The sequence below is a fragment of the Tetranychus urticae genome, chromosome 1, assembly GCF_039701765.1.
Source record: "Tetranychus urticae isolate SD_2017Ah chromosome 1, NJAU_TeUrti_SD_1.0, whole genome shotgun sequence".
Classification (NCBI taxonomy): Eukaryota; Metazoa; Arthropoda; class Arachnida; order Trombidiformes; family Tetranychidae; genus Tetranychus; species Tetranychus urticae.
Window position 1 is genome coordinate 1,008,224 of NC_142958.1, and position 19,993 is coordinate 1,028,216.

Sequence of the window (19,993 nt, forward strand, 5' to 3'; positions counted from 1 at the left end):
GGATCCGCTTTGGAATGGCTCCATTTACCAACTTTCTCATATTTCCGGCCTGGTATATAGAAGATGCTGGGAAATGGCAACCACAGACAAGTTTGGACTTCAAATTATTGGAGTCAAATTCCCTGGGTAAACCATTCCGAATACTGTCCAGCCATCGTTCACGCAATTCTACTTTTGTCGGAAAATGGAAAAGTCCAACTTTATCATTCGTGCTGGTTTTGCACCCGATAATGACACAGCGTTTTACCACTGTTAATAATAAAGTTAATTTAATTGTAATATAATGATTAATAATAAAAATTGTACCCATTGTTGATTAATTTAATTTCTAATAAAAATACTAAATTAAATTGACCGCCTAAAATGCATTGAAAATTTTTCTAAGTTACAATATTGTAAAGTTTTTCCCTTGGGAATTGAATAAAAATCTAATAAAATAGTTTAATATATTAAATTAATCAAAATTTCGGCCAAAATACTCAAAAAAACGATCAAAAAAGAACCCTTACTTGTAATTTTGCCGAAAAAATACCCAGAAAGAAAAGAAAGAGCCAATAGAAAGAGAAAAAGAAAGAGCCAAAAGTAACAACAAAATAATAATAATAAATGCACTGTAAATACTACTACTAGCGCTTGGGGTGGGCATTGTCCCTTACTATCCTCAAAACCTCTCAATTGCTGTATCTTATGCTTTAATCTTTGTATGCTATCATAACGTTTATGTTTACTGAGGCTTAACAAATTCCTCTTTAATAGCTCTCGTCCAATTCAATATTAATTAACCTGTATTATTGCCTTTTCAAGTTTAAATTTTGTGGACATCATTGTCAACAATGAAGGAATATCCTAGGCTTCCTATGGTTTATTTTGAATTCAAACTAAGCCCTTCAACAGCTGACATTTCAACTCCAATTAAAAAGGTTAGTTGTTTATTTTTCTCTACCTCTATCTTGACAGCTTTCTGATTCTGTTTTATTCTTATCTTTTATTTCTTCTATAGTTCATCAGAGAGTATTATGGTGACGATGGTGAAAAATATAACAAGGAGATTAAAGAGATTGAAGCATTGAGGAATGTAAGTTATCAAATAAACAGTAATTCTAATTTCTTCTTATCGCTAATAATTATAATTTTGCTCTCTAGGCTGCACTTCGTCCTTCTCGTGATATGACAGGTTGTCTAACTTTAAAGAGATATTACTCTCAACTATACACCCTCTATAATAAAGTTAAGATAATGAAAGGAGATCTACCTATTACATTCACTTGGCAAGATGTCTATTCTGGTCAACCGGTGACCGGCGATATTCAATTTGAATTGGATTGTTTAATGTATAATATTGGTGCTCTTCATGCTGAGCTTGGAGCTCTTAATTTACGAGATAACGCTGAAAATTTGCGAGTAGCTTGTACTCATTTCCAGTGTTCGGTGTGGGCCTTTGAACAGTTGAAAGAACAGCCACATAACAAATCTAAAGACATGTCTCATGATATTATAGCTTTCATTTATCAAACTGTTATGGCTCAAGCACAAGAATGTATACTTGAAAAGTCAATAATGGACAATCGTAAGAACTCTATCATCGCCCGAGTAGCTGCTCAAGTGATAGAGTATTATAATAGTGCTCTTAGTGTTCTCATCCAATCATCTTTAAATTCTGACATGGATATTGCTGAAATTGTAGGATCTAAATTATTCAAGGAATGGAAAAAATTCACTGAATTCAAAATATCTTATTACAGCGCTGTGTGTGCTCTTTACATGGGAGATGCATGTCAAGAACAACAGAAAACCGGTGAACAAATTGCGTGGTACATCTCAGGAACTCAGCATCTAGAGCAAGCTGAAAAATTATCGAAATCTTTAGGTAAAATTGAAATTAATCTTCTGTCAAAGGCTTTGGCTAAAAAGAAGGAAACAGCTGAAAGAGACAATGATTTTGTCTATCATCAACCAGTCCCTTCATCTGATAAACTTACTGCTGTCAAGGGTGCTCCTTTAGCTACAGGTGTTGGCTTCAATGTTTCCGACCCGGAAGTTTGTGGTAAAGATATATTTGCACGGCTAGTCCCAATCGAAGCCCACGAAATGGCATCGGTTTACAGTGAAAACAAAGATCGTATACTTAGAGAAATGAGAACCAAAGTCGAAGATAAAGACGAAGAACTTTTAACTTATTTATCATCATTACAACTAGATAAAGATAATTTAAGGCCTGTGGCAAATATAGTTCCAGACGAATTGATTGAAATTTGTGCTGAATTGAGTGTTAAACCTAATATTTGTAAAGATACCCAAAAAATGATGGACGAACTTAACAGCATATCCTCCGAAGCCCAAAAAAACCTTGACCAAGCTGCAACCTTGATTGAGGACGAAGAAGAGAAGGAAAAAAAGCACCAAGATAAATTCGGTAAGAGAGCACCGTCTATGATTATTGGAGAATTGCGTAAAGAATTAGAGAAGCACGAGGAAACGCAAAGTAAAAGCTTAGCTGCTAACAAAAATTTAAGCCAAGCACTGGAAAAGTTATCGAAAGATATTCAACTATTAATTGATTGTTCAGCCAAAGACTTAGAAAGACTTCTTCCTCCTATCACTGATATACCCTTTGATGAAGACAACATTAAGGAAATCGAAAAACTTCTGGATAAAGTGCAAGAAATGAAAAATCAACGTGCCTCCCTCGAAAAACAACTTCGAGAAGAAGTTCAAAGTGATGATGTTTTAAAACATGTGATTGCTCATTCAAAAGATGAATTAGAAACAATATTCGAAAAAGAATTGGCCAAATACGATAAAACAGTAAGCTTGTTAGAGCAAAACTTGGCTGCTCAAGAAAATATTCTGAACGCTTTAACTAAAGCTAGTGCTTCTTATGGTAAATCACGAATGGCATTAAATGAAGTGAATCGCTTAAGAGTTAACCGAATTCAAACGCTTTTGACATCATTTGATGGTTTTATGAAAGTAAAAGATAACATCGAAAAAGGCTTAGAGTTTTATAAAGAATTTCTATCAATTACAAACAAGATGTTGACCAGATTGAAAAGTGTGATTAAAGTTCAAGACGAAGAAAGATTACAGCTAGTGGAAGCTCAAATCAAGAAGGAAACCTTTAACTTGAATACAATGACTTTGTCCAACAGTAAATTACCGGAAATTCCATCCTCGGCATCTAATAGAGGAGGTCCTAAATTAAAAGACTTTCTGCCATATATGAGCTCAAGATATAATCCAAGTCCTGATTCTTATGCCAATAATGTGTTCCCTGTGAGTAACAATCAGGTTCAAAGTTATCAACATCAACAGATTCCAGCACAACAAGTCAATCCACCGAACCATTCCGCATACATAACACCTCAATCTTTCCATCCTCCTCCAACTTCTACACCTCAACCTCAACCCCAACTGCAAATTCAACCCCAACCTCAACCTCAACCACAATTTCAACCCCAGCCTCAGCCCCAACTCCAGCCTCAACCTCAACCACAACCACAACCGCAATTTCAACCCCAGCCACAATCACAATTTCAACCTCAGCCCCAGTCCCAGCCCCAAGCACAACCTCAACAACAGCCTTATCAATCCTCTCAAGTAGCCCAATCTCAGCTTCAACAACATTATCAACTTCCAACCCAGCCACAGCAACAGCAATCATATCAGCCCCCTCAACATCCAACACAGGTTCAGCAACAGCCTTATCAACCCCCTCAACCCTCTCAAACACCTCAACTTCAACAACAACCCTATCAGATTCCGCAACCACAATCACAACCCCAGCATCAATTATACCAGCCTTCGCCAGTTCAGCCTCAACAATCTTCATATCAAATTTCTCAACCTCACCAGCAATATCAATCGCAACAACCTCAGATTCAACAAGTGTACCAAACTCCTCCACCTCAGTCTCAACAGCAGCCATACCATCAAGTTCAATCTCAATTCCAACAGCACCAAACATACCAATCTCCTTCCTTGCAACAACAATATTCCCACCACTTACCATCTCAACAGCTTCCTCAGCAATCTTATCAACCACAACAGTTTTCTCAGCATCAACCTCAGCTTCCATCACAACAACCACAGCAACCATACCAACACCCTCAACCTCATCAACCCCCTCAGCCACCTCAAACTCAGCAATTTTCCCAACCTAACCAAGCTTATCTACAAGCTCAACAAGTTCCTACCCAGGCTCAGTTCAGTACTGACTGTTGTGCCGTATATCCTTTTTGTTATCACAATAATTCGAATGTTAATAATCAACTGTAAAGGAAATATAATTTGAATAATCGATTAAGTAATAAATTATCACAGTCTTTTCAATTAATTGAAATTAATTATTGTTAATAAAGCTTCAACTATTCATTATATCTAATTACAATATGATGCAGTACTGTAATTATTTTACTTTTTAATCAAGTTCTCGACAATACAATTTGCCGTTTTAATTTTATTATTTTCTTATAATCGATCCAATAAAAATCCAACAAGTTATCAAACATAATTTTTCATTTCATGAAGGTTCTGTATGATATTAATAATATAAAAGTCCAGAACATAAGATATTTTTTTGTCATTTCAGCCATTATGAAATGTTTGATATTAATTGGTAATTGTTAGAATTGTTGATTGTAAAAGGCAAATCCGAATTTATTCTTAATGATTTAGGATGAGACTTTTGATAAACATGTACACATTTTTATTAAAACCATTGAAATAATGATGATGAATAATTACAAATGTATTTGTGTGTACACCATGAATTAAAATTATCCGTCGTCAATTGAATAAACTGAATCTTGGTTTCCAAGTCTTGATTCGTGAATCCAAATCTGGTTTGTGATTAAAATCATGATTCAACTCCTGGTACGCCATACTTTTTGATAAATTGCTCTTGCTCTGCCTTATATTTTCTGTATCGCAGATATGGATAAGCCTGGATAGAAAGAAGAGGATAAATATAACAGATGATCAAATTTTGTTTAGTGTTTTATCTTCATCATGAGTTTTGTACAATCAGTGATATTTTAAAGTTCAATTACTGTCTTCCTATCTTGCAACATTCAATGGATTTTTTCCGTCATTATCAAGTACCCTGATTATATCAGATTGATAGAGATAACTAACTCGTTCTTGTTAACAATTCAAATGCAAATGATATCGTAAAAACATCATCACATGCTCTTCAACATCAGCTGATATTGGTGGTATCTTTTGGCGTATCAACTCATACCAGCGTTAGATATGAAATTCAACTTCTATTCAGGTAATTATTAATTTCAATGGATCCTATCATTTCATATCAAATTATTAATGGATTTTATGTTAAACTTACCTTAGGCCAATCAAGTACACTTTCAATTCGGCGATCATTGATTGCCCATCCAAACAGGAAAAGATGTGTATACAAGCTTGCCAATTCAACTTCTTTGACCACTTGTTCAACATTACTGTCTGCTGGATCGAAATTTGGATCAATCTCGGACAAATGGCTCAAATAATCTTTAACAAAAGTCAATACTTCCTCTGAATCAGGAAACTTGATCTTCTCATAATCAACTTCACCTTCACAAGGGTGATAGTAACGGAAATTGAGGAAATAAGCCAAATCATAACCTCTCCAGCCGTAACTACCAAGCTCATAATCAATTGGAACCATGATGGACCTCCAGAAATTATAATCATCTGTATCAAGACTTTTCCTTATCTTATTACCATCCTTGTGTTCAGAGCGGAAAAGTATATTGTAAAGATGAAGATCGTTATGACAAAATACTGATTTAGCACCAATCTTGACTGAAGTATCATCTAACCATTTTAGTTGCTTATGGAAAGGAAAGGCATCAATTTCATCTGCAATTACAGTAGCCTCTTCATCGTACTGGATAATCATTTCACCCTCGTCTTTAACTCTTTCACCCATTAACCCATGGAACAAGGTGGAATAGAAAACATGTTTTCTTGTAATTGGAAGCTCAAGTGAATGGATACGAGCGAATAGCCTTGCCATTACTTCATTAATCACTCTTTTTTCCAATATTTTTGGTCCTGGTCTGATATTCTGGAATTTAAATGATAAAAAATTGACACATCAAATCGAGCATTGATTATCTAACATTGGTTACTAAATTTACTGTATCGATACCTACAGGAATGTATTCTTCAATTCGTCCTTTGGTGAAAACACCTAACAATCTGGGCCCAAGTTTATAAACGGACAAAAAATGGAAGATAATTATCTCTGCATCATCACCCAATAACCTAGGTTCATCAATGTTTTTTAAAATTGTACTTCCATAAAGACGTACGATGACTCGATTGGGTTCGGTTCCTAATTTACCTTCGGCTCTATCAGGCTTCACTTGAACAAGATAAACCCGATTGGCGATTCCTCCTCTGTAACGAGATGTTGGTTGATCATGATAAGTTAAAAAGTCAACTACAATCTTCCAATCGATTCTCAATATCACAGTTGGCGATAAGTTAAATGAAGGCTAAAATCAAGGTATAAAAGTCAAACTTACGAGCATTTTGATACAAGCATATCATCCTTGGTTATGCATCGCCAGATCCCGGGTAAAATGTCAACACAAACTTCCTCGACTTTGGCCAATTCATCGACATTCAAAGTTTCTTCTTCATCAAACATCTTGTCAACAGCTTTTGGATGTAACAAGAAACAGATCAATCAATGGGAAATTATAATCTATCGTTTTAATACAGCAACTTGTCAAGTACTCAAATAGAGGTTGTAGTCAGTTGAATATTAACAATGGAAGGAAACACAATGAAAGAGAGAAAAAATTGTTAAATCAATTTAATTTAATTTAATCTATCAACTAGCGCCGTCTATTTGGATCAGCTCTTAATAATTCTGGTTGAAACAAATTTTAGCAATTAACTTGAAATGAGACACTATAAAATTTCAGGTTACCGATTCACCATCTGTATAATGCTAGGAAAAGGCAAATACAGATTTTATCATTCTCAATGATCCTCTTGTGGATAGATTTTTGGTGACATGTTTACTATTAATATTAATAAGACAAAAAGAGAATCATCAGATTATTGAATCAATTGTTTTCACTAATCTCGATCTATTAACTGTTAATGATTAGTGATATTACCCAACCATTCGGTCTTTCATTTTACTAAATCGTATGTCTGTAAGATTAAGAACCCTTGATAATTATCAATCTGAAATGAATGAAAGTCGATAGACATTCAATTATTTAAATGATACATGATAAGAAACCTTCCACTTTCAAATGATAACAATTACCTTGTATTTGCTTCTTGTGAAATCATTTATGACCAGAATCAGTGTACTTAACAAGCTTGATTAATCTGAACAATTGCTGATCGTTTCATATTGAGGCAATAAATTTACTCAAGTTGATTTCATGTGAATTTATCCTTTGCAGTCCTCAGTAATTCATGTATCCTTTCAATTTATCTGAAGATTTAATAAATCTTTTCATTATTATATCGTTGACAATTCATCTTTTCAATCAAAAGATCAATGGTGTTTCCGAGTAAATGTATTGCACGAAATACTGAATCGCGATTTGAATTATCTTTTGGTCGATATAGTCCGATGCTTGTTAATGATCCGATTTATCTTAAATTAATTGGCTTCACTAATTAGATAAGGAGTCACGACCAGGAGTCTGCAAATCAATCAAAAATTAAAGACATTAAAATATGATTTTATTGGATTCACTACATTCACTATCATCAATAGTAAACTACAATTTAATGAATAATTTTTAGCAAAAAGTGGAAAGCTAATTACCTCATCTAAATGCGTTCAGGATAATTCACCATAATTTTTTCCTTTATTTGATAAAGCTCTCTCATAACGAGTGTGTCTGACTGCAGATTGAATCTTTTTAATTTGAATGAAGCTTTACTATCAATGAGGCAAGTCTTATAAATTGACCGTAAGGGTCATTTTCCTTCGCAAGAAATTAAAAGACCAGTCTCATCAAAAATAAATTTTTATAAAAAAAATTTTTTTGTCATAACCATATGCGGATAATTCATTACAATCAACTCTACTAACTTTTCTTTCATCTTTCATATTTTAATCATTTTGATCTTGATCTTAAATCGTTTTTATTTTTAATATTACAGGGTGTTAATAAATGAAATCAAGACACTTGATTCTTTTTTTCTGGTTGATACAAATTGACTCGAATTTTTAAATACTTTATTTGATTAGTCTCAAGTGTAGATTTATTTTGAGAGCGATTCCTTGTCCAACATACGCGATTCTAGTGACTAAAAACCAAGCTTTTAAAAATTTATTTTGATAAAACAGATTGCTTCTGTTCATTCAGTGTTCATTGCATGCCACTATCGAGTAGTCTGGTATGCTAATGGGAATATACAGAATGTTTACCAGGTATTAAACCATATTCTATTCCTGTTCATTCCAATACCAGTTCTCGATATCATCATCAATGAATTTACGTAACTTTGACACTTTTCTCTTATCTGTTCTCTTCTCTACAACTGGGGCTGATGATGAAGATGTACGAAAACAACAAAATTAAGACTTTTTGTCCTTAACAGGCTCTTTTTGTAATATCGTTTCAGAAACATATTTGTATTGTTGTGAGAAATGTAAGTAAAACGGATAACATATTGCACTATCTAATAATTTTTCTTGAATAGGCAATCGGATCGCTTCTATAGAGTTATTGTGTCAGTATTATCCTCCGACGCGCAAAATCATTGGCGAACCTTCTGAATCTGTTAACTTTCAAGTCCCTCGAGTTGTCGACAAAAAAACAGTTTCGATTCACACACTCAACCATCAAAAATAATACTGTGAACAAGAATGATGATCTCTGCCCGGATCGAATCAGAAATAACACCAAACAATAAGCTAAAATGTCTAAAATTCTGTATTTTGTTTTAAAAAGTTTCTGACTCGTTTTTTTGTTAACGATGAACTCTGCTAATGAATATAATAAATAGAAGGTAGATTTTTTACTGTGAATCTTATCGGCAATAAGAGTATGCGTCAATTGGATCTGGTTTTGGATAGTTTAATGGTCAATTTACAAAATTGGATGGTCATTATCTATTATAAAATTATTAAATAAATTGTTACAATAGTCAACATTTATGAAAATCAACAAATCTCCAGATAAATTTAACATATTGATAAAATTAGTGCACTTTTAGTTTGTTGATGTGAATGACATGTAGAGTAGGCAGTCTTGTTTTAGTCTTGTTCCAGAGATTGATTTGATTATTCAAGATCAATGATTATTTTAAATCATCAATGAGCTTTAAAATAGCTTAAAGTTGTAGATCGATTCCTAAAACTATTTGCTTCCCTTGGTATATGATAATTATCAAATCCATTATACAGAGATGATACATTTTTAATTTTGTTTGATGATGAGTTTAAAACTGGCCATCGAGTTGCTCCATTTGATTTATCTTTCAATATCAAGTCAATTTTACGAAGATTTAATAGACTCTTCCTTTCCTGGATCGGGGACAAGCCACGATTCGATGAATTAAACCCAAAAGAATCAAGTTTGTCATCAATTTGGTCATATTTAAACCTTTCATTCAAACAATTAACAGATCCATGATGTTTCCGAGTAAACGTGTTTGCCCTAAATCCTGAATAGCTTTTACAGGAATCGTCTTTTGATTGATATAGTCCACTTCTTGTTAATGGTGCATCAATTGTTGCCAGTCCGTTTGATCTTAAATTAATTGTGCTTCGCCAATTAGATAAGGAGCCACGATCACGAGTCTACAGATCAATCAAAAAGTAACAAATATTAAAATATGTTTACATTGGATTCACCGCTCATTATCAATATCAATAAAAATTGATACTTCAAAGAGTGAGTTAAGCCGTTAGTTGAGATGATAGTTAATTAAAAACGATTCTCACTTGAAACAAATCAGTCCGTGATGATCCATTAAATAACCTATCAAGTGATCCATTGATTATCCGCTTGTGTTCAGGCGAAGTAAGAAATTTACCATTTTCAATGAACGGCATTTTCAGCTCATCTGGATCTCCTTGGTAAGCATAACTGGTTGAATTGAATGAACAATCAATGGGCAATATCTGTGAATAGTTTTTCTTTCCAAATGATTTATCACCATGACCACTATTATTGTTGTTATTTGAATCGATTTGGTTATTGGAACAATCAGAGCCAACAATCGGTTCCACCTTTTCACCAAAATAATAAGTCTTGATAGGCCTTGGACGAACAATGGTGCCACCAACATTTTTATTGACATCAGTAATTACAATTGCGTTTCTTCCATGTTTAGCAGTCTCTTTGAAATCATCATAATTATATTCCTATTCATGAAAATGAAAAAAAGATGCAAATATTAGTATTGAAATTGATTCAGGTGGAAATGTTGATCTCTGTGAATAGTAAGCTTTAAAAGGGAAACAATTAGCAATGGATAATTTAAACAGTTGGCTAGAATCAATCACCTTATGAGTTGTTAATTTCAATTGTTGTAAAATTGAGTTGATTAAAAAAAGTTAATAAGCTAACCAGAAAAAAGAGGCTACAAATGTTGATTGTAAATCACGAAAATGTACAACATTAATAACGTGCTTTTTCAATTAATTGTAATCATCAAGTTAACAAAAGGAAAATTTAACATTTAATTTAAATTAATTCACGATTTGGTGAGTAAAAATTAATTTTAATAATCATAAAAATGGTATAAATTAACCTTAACCAGTAATTACATTGAAATGTCTCTGTAACAAGATGGCTAAGAGTATCTTAAATATCATTCAAAAGCGAAACATTTTCATGCATTTTTCAACCTAAAACAATTATTATATAATTATTGTTATCTGGTCAATCAAATTCAATTAGACTCATTCATCTGATTCACTAATTAATTTAAATTGATGAGAATCGCAAAGATGTTTTTAATGTTACAATTTCAATTTACTTTGATTGTGTTTAGCGTATTAAAGTCATAAGAAAGTGAAAATTTCTCATTAAATTGAGTTAATATTTTGATTCTTTGAAGAGTCAGAAACTCAGTCGATTCAATTTAATTGGAGCTTCTGTTTACCTCCTGTAGATGCTCAAGGTTACCAATAAGCTGACATGACATGAATTATCATGATAATTTGGGAACAAATCAGCTTTGAAATTGTCAAGATAATTGTATTTTTGGTTAACCTTCAAATTAAACGATGAAAAATTAATATTAACGGGAAAATTGTGATCTTAAACAAAACACTAAAGGTTAATATTTCATTTACAACTTTCAACCGTAAATGATTAACTATTTTTGTTTAACCCAATTTAATGAATGAATAATTTATTCTAATGATTTTTACATGATTTTTCATTCACTTTTGATATCTAAATTATTAAACAGATTCAAGTGTTGAATTAGATTATTGTACAATTTGTTTAACACACACAATAAAAAAAAAGATAAATTAAAAGCTTTAAACTTGGAAATGGTTTGAAATCCTGAAATGGTGATAACTTGATTAAGGTTAAGGTAAATGGCTAACTGTAGGAGAAATGGTTAATTTCATAGATTAATATGCAAATTTGGATATCAAAATAATCTCGATAATTAACTGTTTCAAGTCAATACGAAATGTATCGATTTGATATTAATGATCTTATGAGTTGCTAAGCTAGACAAAATTTTAAAATGTCTGATTTGATGAACAATTTGGTGAAACAATTTTAATTTTCAGGTGAAAAGGTAATGGATGAATGCTCTTCAATAATGGTCAATTGTTCATCAAAAGATAATTGTAATAAAATGATTGAGTTCGGTTGAAACGGAAGAGTGCAAGTGAAATGGAGAAATATTCAAATTGAAATAAGCTTGAAACATAAAGAATGAGTAAATTCCGTCTGATTACAATTCATAAGAGTTGCAATTTTTTTGTTACATCTAATCAGATTGAATCAAGAAATTATCAATATTTGTTTACGGTCGATTAAATAGATTAAATTTTGAAGGTTAGGTCGCCTTTTTAAAGTCACTTTTTTCAACACTTAAACTTGTAACGTGAAAAAGGTCAACCCGTACATCCAAAAAACATGATTACAATTGACTCTTACGATTGTATGGTTAAAAGATGATTGAAAAACGATCGACTAACCTCATCTGATAATGATGCTTGAACAGAAGCATCTTCCTTGGAAACACGATGTTTAACTCGAATAATAAGATTTCTGTTATTGTTATTATTTTTATGATTGCTTTTGATAAAATGTTGACTTGAATTGATTGAAACTGGTTTACTGTCATGGCTTTGATGGGAAAAACGCTTGTTAACAGGTGAATCGGTAAAACAGTGACATCGTTGATGCTTTGAAAAGGTTTGGTTGGTGTTATAGCTGTGACCGGAGGGGGAAAGTGACCCTTCAGAGGAGTGATGATAGTCGACGCCATTGTAATAGCTACTTTCACTGGATGTACAAGTACCATTTGAATTGCCAGAGTCATTTGCTTTATCGTAACCAATCTCATGGTTTGCCAGCTTTTTTGTTGATTTACGTGACCCAATGGGTGCTACTGGTGAGGGTGACGGAGATGTTAAACAATCAAACTTATCGGTACTTGGCTTTGATAAATTGGAATGGCTTCGATTGGTGTTTTCACCATAGGTGTTGGATCTTGAGTAGTAGGCTTCATCATAAGATTGACTCATAGCAGGATTAATACGTTGGCGGGGACGACCTCGACGATCAACTGCTGATCCACTTGATGAAGATATTTCTTTATCGTTTTGGCTTGTATCTGATGAACCAAAATGACTTTCCAACCACCTAAAAGGAGAAGCGAAAATAAAAGTAAATATTAAGTACAATTATCTGATTAACAGCTAATCGCTCATAACAATAAAGATGCTTGAAAAGGTTCATGTTGTAACTGCTGCTTAATTAGAGTGAATGGTGAAAGTAAATATTTAACAATTATGAGTCTGATTAAAATTCTGTTCTGCATCTTATTTATTATACCATTAAAATAGATTTGAGCAATCAGGATAACAATAATGGAGACTCACTTTGTGGTATGATCAGCTCTACCGCCAATATCATAGATTGGCTTAATATCAACATGGCCACGATGATTACCCTCATTATTTGGTTGAATGATTGGAGTTTCATAATTTTGAGAATATTCAATTCTATTGGAAGTTTCTTTAGATATTTCAGGAAGTTGATTAACAGTCAACTCTTTGATATCCTTGCTCTTCTTCGAACTGTCTTCATCTTCATCAGGTTCTTCGTCATCATCAACTTCTTCATGATGATGGGTACGCACAGTTTCCGTTTTTATTTCCCCATCAACACCGAGCTTTGAGGTTTCCTTTATCTCCTCTTTATCCGTAACTTTGTGGCTTTTACTCGAGTAATGGGTTAGTTTACCTTTTGGTGGATCATCAATTACGCCTTTATCTTCAAAATTGGCTTCTTCAATGTCCTGCTTTACATCAATCAACTCACAGTTGATGGTAATTAAATCATTGGGTGAAACCAAAGCTTTCTGATGGATATCATAACCAGTTAACTCTGCGATTGATTCGTCGTGATATTGAAAACGCTCATGTTTAGCCTCTCGGGTTGTATTTTTGGTCTCTATCTTTTCACACACCACATGGTCCTTTTCAATTTTCACTGGAGACGATTTAACCATTGGAACGATTGATTTGGCATCAACGGGAGAACCTTTTTTGGCACAATTTTCCGATTCTTCTGTCCAGTTGTCTTCTTTAGTCCGTGTAGTGATTTGAGGTCCACTATCAGCAATCACCTTTCCATCTTCCATAATAATTTGACGCTTTATCCGAGTCTCAACCTGACGAGTCTTGTGGTTAATCACTTTTTTAGAGCTTATCCATTCGCCATCACCATCTTTAATTAAATAATTGTAATAAAATAAAATATAAATATAAATAAATACAATAATAAAATAAATACATGATTTGTTATTGAGAAGCTGAAAGCCGGGAAAGTGAAAAACTTAAATTGTTAACAGCTGATCTAAAGCTGATTCCGTAAGATCAATGTGTTTGAGTTGAGATTTATTTAATTTATTGATTCTTAATTTTTAATAATAATTCAGTTTTTCAATTATAAGTATATTTATGAATTTAAGTGTAAATTTATAAAAGCTGCTATTTTACGATTTATTAATATTTTGACTGTTAAATTTCCATTCAATCAAAACAGTTATTCAGTTGTTTCGATGGATTTGTATTGTTTTTGCCGCGATCACCAACATGTTTGACCTTCCATTTTGATATGTTCATAAGTTAACTGAAAATGTTTAATAAGTGAAGATTTGAAACCTTGAATCTCTCTATTAATTGAATCAAATTCAATCTGACAATTGTAAGTTATTATTCAACTATTCCATTACAAAAGGTCAAGCCTTTTCAAATATGAAAGTAAACATGAAACTACAAGCATCATTAACATGTATCAACAGCCACCATCATAATCATCATCAACTGATTTATCATCACAATCAAGCTGGATAATCTGCAAAACTATGCACCTTTTGATGTCTTTTTTAATTGTTCATTGTGAATTCATTGTCTTTTCAACCATTTCAACTGATATATTCAATGTTCAATCTTACCTGGTAAGCAACGCAAAATGATTCAGCTTCAAAACCTATTACAATTTTTAAATCAACACTTGATTGTAACATTAATCACCCAATGGAATAAATAATGGTCAAGCTTATTAGGATAATTGCCATTCAGCCAGATAGCTGTAAAGTGTTGGCCTAAATAGTTTATTACATTAAGCTTAACGCATTTTAATAACAATATACGGCCAAAGATAAACATCTAGTAAAAACTATCCAATTGTGATTGTGATCAAAAGTGATTTAGACCACCAAACCTAGATTGTTGACCTTACAATTAGGTAAAGTGTATTACATTATGATTAAGGATTGACCAGGTTACGAGCCGTAATCAACCAACAGAGATTTATTAGGCTTACTGGTGTCCATTGAAACAGCAGATTACAGAAGCTAAACTTGATTTCACCGATTCAACTAATTTGAATATTTCCATTTCAAATGTTGATATATCAAAATATTGACCAAGGTGTGTGAGTGGGTTAACCTAATGATTTACAATCGTAATTTGATTGACCTCAATTTAGCAAAATTTTGACAAAAAAGAGACTTAATCAATCATTCAATTAATGAGACCATTTTTCAAAAATCTTATATTTGTGAAAGCCATGGACTAGTCTGTAAGTAATTTTATCTCAATTCAAAATAGTGATCAGTAAGTGATTTGAACATTATTTAAGAGCTAAATGTTGATCAATCGATTTAATGGCAACAAATTTAATTAAACTCTTAGACAGGCCTTCAACTGAACAAGGTTGGTCAAAGCTTTACAATTTACAGCAAATGTGTTGGCTGATCAAAATCTGACCAAATTTTGGCCATAAAAGCTTCACCAAACTTAAACCTTGTCACAAGTAAATTGTTAATTTTGGACTATTTGGGTTTCTGCTAGGACAGTTGATTGATTAAATTGTGATTCCAAGGTAATTGTTTGGTAAACAATGAATTACAGTCTCATCAATTGTCAAGTACAGAGAGACTTTCAATAGATTTACACATGAATGGCGACCAATCCATTGAGCTATAAACTGATTAATTGCTTATTTATGATTATTATTTCGTAGGTAATAAGGAAAGAAATGATCAATTGATAATCAAACTTATCATGGTGTTTCAGTGGAAATTTAAATTACGTATTTGCTCGAGAAGGATGAATTTGGTAAACGGTAAACTACTCATTATCTGGTAACTATAATTAAATGTTGAGCATTATTAATTTTCAAATTACTTTCTTTTGTCTTTCTATTTGCACTTGTTATTTCATTGGATGAAAGGGGTTGAGTCAGGTTTGCGGGAAAATTAAACCATGATTGATAGTTTCTTTATATAAATGTGTGTTTTTTGTCTTGCTAGGCCAATAGTCAATTTTCTAGGTTGGTTGATTGTTTGTCTCGCTAGCTCATAATTTGAGATTAATTGCTGAATTTAAATTTAATGTTCCTTTTCAACAGTCAACATATATTTCATTGTATCAAACGTCTTAAATTTTGAGGAATCTGTTATAAACTGCAAACATATCGTCTGACCAGTTCTCTCGTCTATTTGTATTCCAGTTTCATTGTTTTTTCTTTGGTTTGCTTTTAGTTGACAATCATGATTTTAATCACATTTATTGGTGTTAACTTGATTAATCTTTATTTGTTCAGAGGTTTGTGTTTGATTATTGTAAAAATCATTTGTTGTGTCAAAAGGTTTAACAAAATGTTTTCTTGACCCTTTTTTATACACAAAGGAGCTATGGCTATGGATTGTGACCAGCAGTTGCTTGATTCTGACGAGTGTCTCAAGAAGTTAGTTTATTTTACTGATTGGAATTTAACATTTGTCCAGAATGAACAGGATATGGTCCATCATTGCAAGTAAGTTATCAAATTTTTCGAATCAATCAAAATGAGTGGTTATGAGCCTTCTACTTCTAGCTAAATTTATTAGGAAAAGTAAAGCTTACCGTTTATCTACTCCTATAAATCAACATCTCACCCATTTCTCATTGTCACTCTTATATTAATTAACTAACCATTCTTGAGATAATCAGTGATTTATCGGAGTAGAAACCTATTGAAGTACTAAATCGTTCTCACCGAGTCGAGGAATACCCAATAGCTTTTGTATCTCATTGTTTGATTCCTAAAATTTTAATTTTTTTTATAAATTTGCTTTTTCTAGACTTGTGAAGGAAACAGCGACCTGCGTTCGTGCATATAAAAAGTGTTTACATGGTTTACCTCGGGAAATGTTCAATTTAGTTTCACAAAATAGTCGTCAAATTATCAGTGAAAGATGTGATACAATTGAAGGAAGATCCCGTAATTATTGTTTATGTCAATATTCCTGATTAAATTATAAAGATGTATCATTTTTACATTGACAACGGTCAGAATTGATTGAGAAGTCAATCTCCTGCCAAATGACATCTCAAGTAACAACTAATCTCCAAATGATACATTTTTATAATAATATGATACGATTCTAACAATGAAACCTGTTTCTTCCTAATATCTTATGACAGAATTTCTGGGTCACATTCGATGTCTAGATGATGAAACCAACAAATTAACGGGTTGCTTGAACAAAGTTATCGCCATGTTACAATATACAGCCGATAAAGTGGACGGAGATGAAAAGGAAATTTTAACCGCTTCATGTTGCGCTGCTCATTACATTTTTAATTGTTTCGTGAAAGGAATAGACGAAGACTGTAAACATAAAACTGGCGTTGAAGCTGGACCCTATTTAGCTGAAAAAATCAATCAAATGATCGCTGGAGTATTTGATGTGGCCTGTAAAAACTATCCCTCGATTGAAGTCTGTGAAGCGCAACACCCTGACCTAATGCAGCACTTCCACCAGTTAGCCGGTGAAGGCTTCGAACGTCAAAAGGTTTCAATTTTGGTTCCCTTGATCAAAATTGCCCATAAAATTAAATACGAATAGTAATATAATGTAATACTCAGACAGAATTTTCAGAAATCTGATTTTAAGGTTTGATTGCATACACTATTGTATGATCAATTGCTTGGTTTACTTTTTAGATTTACAAAAATCGTTCATTTTTTAGTTTATAACAATCTAATTGACAACAAAAGCTTCAGAGTTTGATCAATAATAAATGGATGTATAACCATTAATTGAAATCAATTGAAATTTAGTTGGACTTGGAAGCAAAAAGAAGTGAAATTTTATGCATTCTGATTTTGATTGACTTTATTATTATGGATTGTTGAGATCGCATTTTGAATTGAAAAATTTGATTCAATTGATTAACAGTAACAATAAGAACGATAATTATAATTGAAAAGATATTTGGAAAGTATTAATTTTTACGGTTATATAAATTGTCGACGAACCTGATTACAGAAGCCAAACTAATAAGACTCGAATCTTTATCCAATTGATTTTGAGATTTTCATTTAGCTATAATTCCTATCATTTGAACCAAGGTGTGCTCCTATTGACTCCAAATAATGAGACTACAAGTCAATTATTACAATAATTAAGACTCTAACTGACCTAAATTTACAGACATTTTGTCAAAAATGATTCAATCTATCAAGATGTTTAGAGGCAAAAAATTGTTCAATTCATGGAAATAAACTTTTCAATGTTTACTTGTTATTGCCTTTCATGGCTAGTAAATTATTGGTTCAACAGTTTAATTGTCATCATGATTGAAAAAAATATGAAATTGATTGTCAGTTGAGCTTTCACTAATACCAGAAAGATTAGTCTTTATCATTTTCATCATTCTCTTCCTGATTGAATGACAAGTTGCTAAGAATCCAATACATTGTAGTGATTTGTTTAGCAAATTATTCAACAAAAATCTTGAATGATGAAGACTTTTTTTTTTCATTTTCAATTAATCAAATAGCATGGTTGCCTTGAGTGGGCCATTAATGCCAAACTTGCAAAAATCTGAAGCATGCAATTTCAACAGGTAAATGACAAATCATGACAACTTGATACAAATTGTCGTGAATTTAAGTAAACATAAAAGAAACATTAAACTTGGTTGGTTTGTAAATCAATGAGTATCATGTTTGAGCTTGGGAAATGATCAACTTGTCCAGTTTTTTTCCTCATTGATAACAAGGTGTTGAAGTCAGTTCAATCAATTGCCTACGGCATGTAAAATCAGTAATCAAATACAGGTTGAGAAATTTCACTTCTCTGATTCATTTCAATCCAATCATTTACGTCTAATAGACACATTCACGATTCCTACCATTACCATAATTGTTTCCTTTGAGAGTAAAAAAATAGATATTTCAGTTAACAGCAGCAAAACCATTGAATTGTATTCCTTCAAAATTTGATTTGGTTATGACGAGCATGGTAATTATTATCTGACAATATCATGTAAAAAAGGTACAAAGAGAAAGTAAACTGGAAATTAAAGTGCTTTAAAAAACATCAATATAATGAGATATATCAATGAAATGAATGCAAATAACGAGAAGATTGCAGGTGATTCCTACCTTTACAATGGAAAGAGTAACAAAATTTGTTTCGACGAAACTTGAACCAGTCATTTTTAGACTTAATAACAAGGCCTTGAAGATAAGACGCTTAATAATAATAATCTTTCATAGAGGAATTTGATAAAAAAATTAATAACACAAAGAACATAAGAAACAAATGATAAACACAGTAGTTGTAGACACGAAAGAGACTCTTGTAGATGTAATTATAATAGAATCCTCAAGGATGTTAATATATAATACAAGTGAGTTGAATCCTAAATAATTTTGGAATTTTCAGAAAAACGAACACAAAAGTCACTGAAATCCTATTTAAATTGGATTTTAATTACCCTGGTTGAAATGTTGAAAGCTGTTGAGAAAAATGAAAAATGCTTGAAAAAAGTCAATTTGCTAGTGATTGGCTATTATAATTTAAGTAAAGGGTAAACGAGCTATTAAACACACTAATCCATCACAAATCAGCTGAATAACTGTTTTTAAGTTACAACTTGGACTAATTTTTGTTGATAAACAAAATTTAATTGCATTTTAAATTGTTAAAATTTTCAAATTCCAATATTGACCGTGTGAACGACAGTTTGTTTTTGTAAAGTATCATTATCAGAATTTTCATTTTCATGTTCAATACTTTCACCAGCTTATCGGTTTGTTTTTTGTGTACATAATAATTGCTGTTATCTTACCTCCATTGATTGATTTGACCAAGTTTGTTATCCTGTTATTGCTGGATTCCAGAGGAGGAACAACTTTATCACCAGATTTTTGATCGGTTTTCATCTTGATTGGCATTTATTCCATAAAATTGTCAGCTAATGAATCACTTTCCTGATAGGGTGAAGTCACAGTGGATTAAA

The 19,993-nt window shown here is 32.3% G+C and overlaps 4 protein-coding genes and 1 long non-coding RNA gene across 16 annotated transcripts; 2 read left to right on the forward strand and 3 right to left on the reverse strand.

Annotated features, from left to right (window-relative positions):
• Window positions 1–702: 702 nt before the first annotated feature.
• mop (tyrosine-protein phosphatase non-receptor type protein myopic) lies at window positions 703–4,333 on the forward strand. The gene is made up of 3 exons (XM_015937970.3): window positions 703–920; window positions 1,001–1,075; window positions 1,144–4,333. Exons 1-3 carry the CDS (start codon window positions 834–836, stop codon window positions 4,273–4,275), a joined length of 3,294 nt encoding a protein of 1,097 aa, XP_015793456.2. The 5' UTR covers window positions 703–833; the 3' UTR covers window positions 4,276–4,333.
• Window positions 4,334–4,682: 349 nt separating this feature from the next.
• Window positions 4,683–6,784, reverse strand: LOC107369999 (choline/ethanolamine kinase). The gene is made up of 4 exons (XM_015937971.3): window positions 6,531–6,784; window positions 6,156–6,402; window positions 5,342–6,067; window positions 4,683–4,942 (listed from the first exon to the last, which is right to left on the reverse strand). The coding sequence occupies exons 1-4, from the start codon at window positions 6,653–6,655 to the stop codon at window positions 4,856–4,858; spliced, it is 1,185 nt and encodes a 394-aa protein (XP_015793457.2). The 5' UTR covers window positions 6,656–6,784; the 3' UTR covers window positions 4,683–4,855.
• Window positions 6,785–9,046: 2,262 nt separating this feature from the next.
• Window positions 9,047–19,964, reverse strand: LOC107369936 (uncharacterized). The gene is made up of 5 exons (XM_015937904.3): window positions 19,823–19,964; window positions 13,067–13,916; window positions 12,158–12,827; window positions 9,932–10,354; window positions 9,047–9,787 (listed from the first exon to the last, which is right to left on the reverse strand). Exons 1-5 carry the CDS (start codon window positions 19,926–19,928, stop codon window positions 9,299–9,301), a joined length of 2,538 nt encoding a protein of 845 aa, XP_015793390.3. The 5' UTR covers window positions 19,929–19,964; the 3' UTR covers window positions 9,047–9,298.
• LOC107369984 (uncharacterized) lies at window positions 14,046–17,783 on the forward strand. 12 transcript variants are annotated; one of them, XM_089270448.1, is made up of 9 exons: window positions 14,070–14,396; window positions 14,494–14,649; window positions 15,262–15,310; window positions 15,389–15,578; window positions 15,720–15,840; window positions 16,240–16,303; window positions 16,388–16,514; window positions 16,822–16,961; window positions 17,165–17,783. In XM_089270448.1, the coding sequence occupies exons 6-9, from the start codon at window positions 16,249–16,251 to the stop codon at window positions 17,587–17,589; spliced, it is 747 nt and encodes a 248-aa protein (XP_089126574.1). In that variant the 5' UTR covers window positions 14,070–14,396; window positions 14,494–14,649; window positions 15,262–15,310; window positions 15,389–15,578; window positions 15,720–15,840; window positions 16,240–16,248; the 3' UTR covers window positions 17,590–17,783. The 12 variants fall into 12 exon arrangements, with proteins under 12 accessions (XP_089126580.1, XP_089126582.1, XP_089126576.1 ...); XM_089270451.1 differs by having other exon boundaries at window positions 14,188–14,396; window positions 15,720–15,821; XM_089270449.1 differs by lacking the exon at window positions 15,262–15,310 and having other exon boundaries at window positions 14,125–14,396.
• On the reverse strand, window positions 18,236–19,503 carry LOC107369986 (uncharacterized). Its single transcript, XR_001570498.3, has 2 exons — window positions 19,134–19,503; window positions 18,236–19,001 (listed from the first exon to the last, which is right to left on the reverse strand). It is a non-coding gene; the product is annotated as an uncharacterized LOC107369986 (long non-coding RNA).
• Window positions 19,965–19,993: the final 29 nt, after the last annotated feature.

What these genes read in the sequence shown, in the direction of transcription:
- LOC107369936 (XM_015937904.3), bottom strand. Translation starts at nt 19,928, where the DNA reads ATGCCAATCAAGATGAAAACCGATCAAAAATCTGGTGATAAAGTTGTT. An exon ending in GGTCAAATCAATCAATGGAG is followed by an intron (nt 13,917 to 19,822) that starts GTAAGATAACAG and finishes ATTTAATTAAAG; the next exon opens with ATGGTGATGGCGAATGGATA. An exon ending in AAGCATCATTATCAGATGAG is followed by an intron (nt 10,355 to 12,157) that starts GTTAGTCGATCG and finishes TTTCATGAATAG; the next exon opens with GAATATAATTATGATGATTT.
- LOC107369984 (XM_089270450.1), top strand. Translation starts at nt 16,249, where the DNA reads ATGATTTTAATCACATTTATTGGTGTTAACTTGATTAATCTTTATTTG. An exon ending in TAATCTTTATTTGTTCAGAG is followed by an intron (nt 16,304 to 16,387) that starts GTTTGTGTTTGA and finishes TTATACACAAAG; the next exon opens with GAGCTATGGCTATGGATTGT. An exon ending in GATATGGTCCATCATTGCAA is followed by an intron (nt 16,515 to 16,821) that starts GTAAGTTATCAA and finishes TGCTTTTTCTAG; the next exon opens with ACTTGTGAAGGAAACAGCGA.
- mop (XM_015937970.3), top strand. Translation starts at nt 834, where the DNA reads ATGAAGGAATATCCTAGGCTTCCTATGGTTTATTTTGAATTCAAACTA. An exon ending in TTTCAACTCCAATTAAAAAG is followed by an intron (nt 921 to 1,000) that starts GTTAGTTGTTTA and finishes TTTCTTCTATAG; the next exon opens with TTCATCAGAGAGTATTATGG. An exon ending in AGATTGAAGCATTGAGGAAT is followed by an intron (nt 1,076 to 1,143) that starts GTAAGTTATCAA and finishes TTTGCTCTCTAG; the next exon opens with GCTGCACTTCGTCCTTCTCG.
- LOC107369999 (XM_015937971.3), bottom strand. Translation starts at nt 6,655, where the DNA reads ATGTTTGATGAAGAAGAAACTTTGAATGTCGATGAATTGGCCAAAGTC. An exon ending in ATGCTTGTATCAAAATGCTC is followed by an intron (nt 6,403 to 6,530) that starts GTAAGTTTGACT and finishes ATCTCGTTACAG; the next exon opens with AGGAGGAATCGCCAATCGGG. An exon ending in GAATTGAAGAATACATTCCT is followed by an intron (nt 6,068 to 6,155) that starts GTAGGTATCGAT and finishes TTTAAATTCCAG; the next exon opens with AATATCAGACCAGGACCAAA.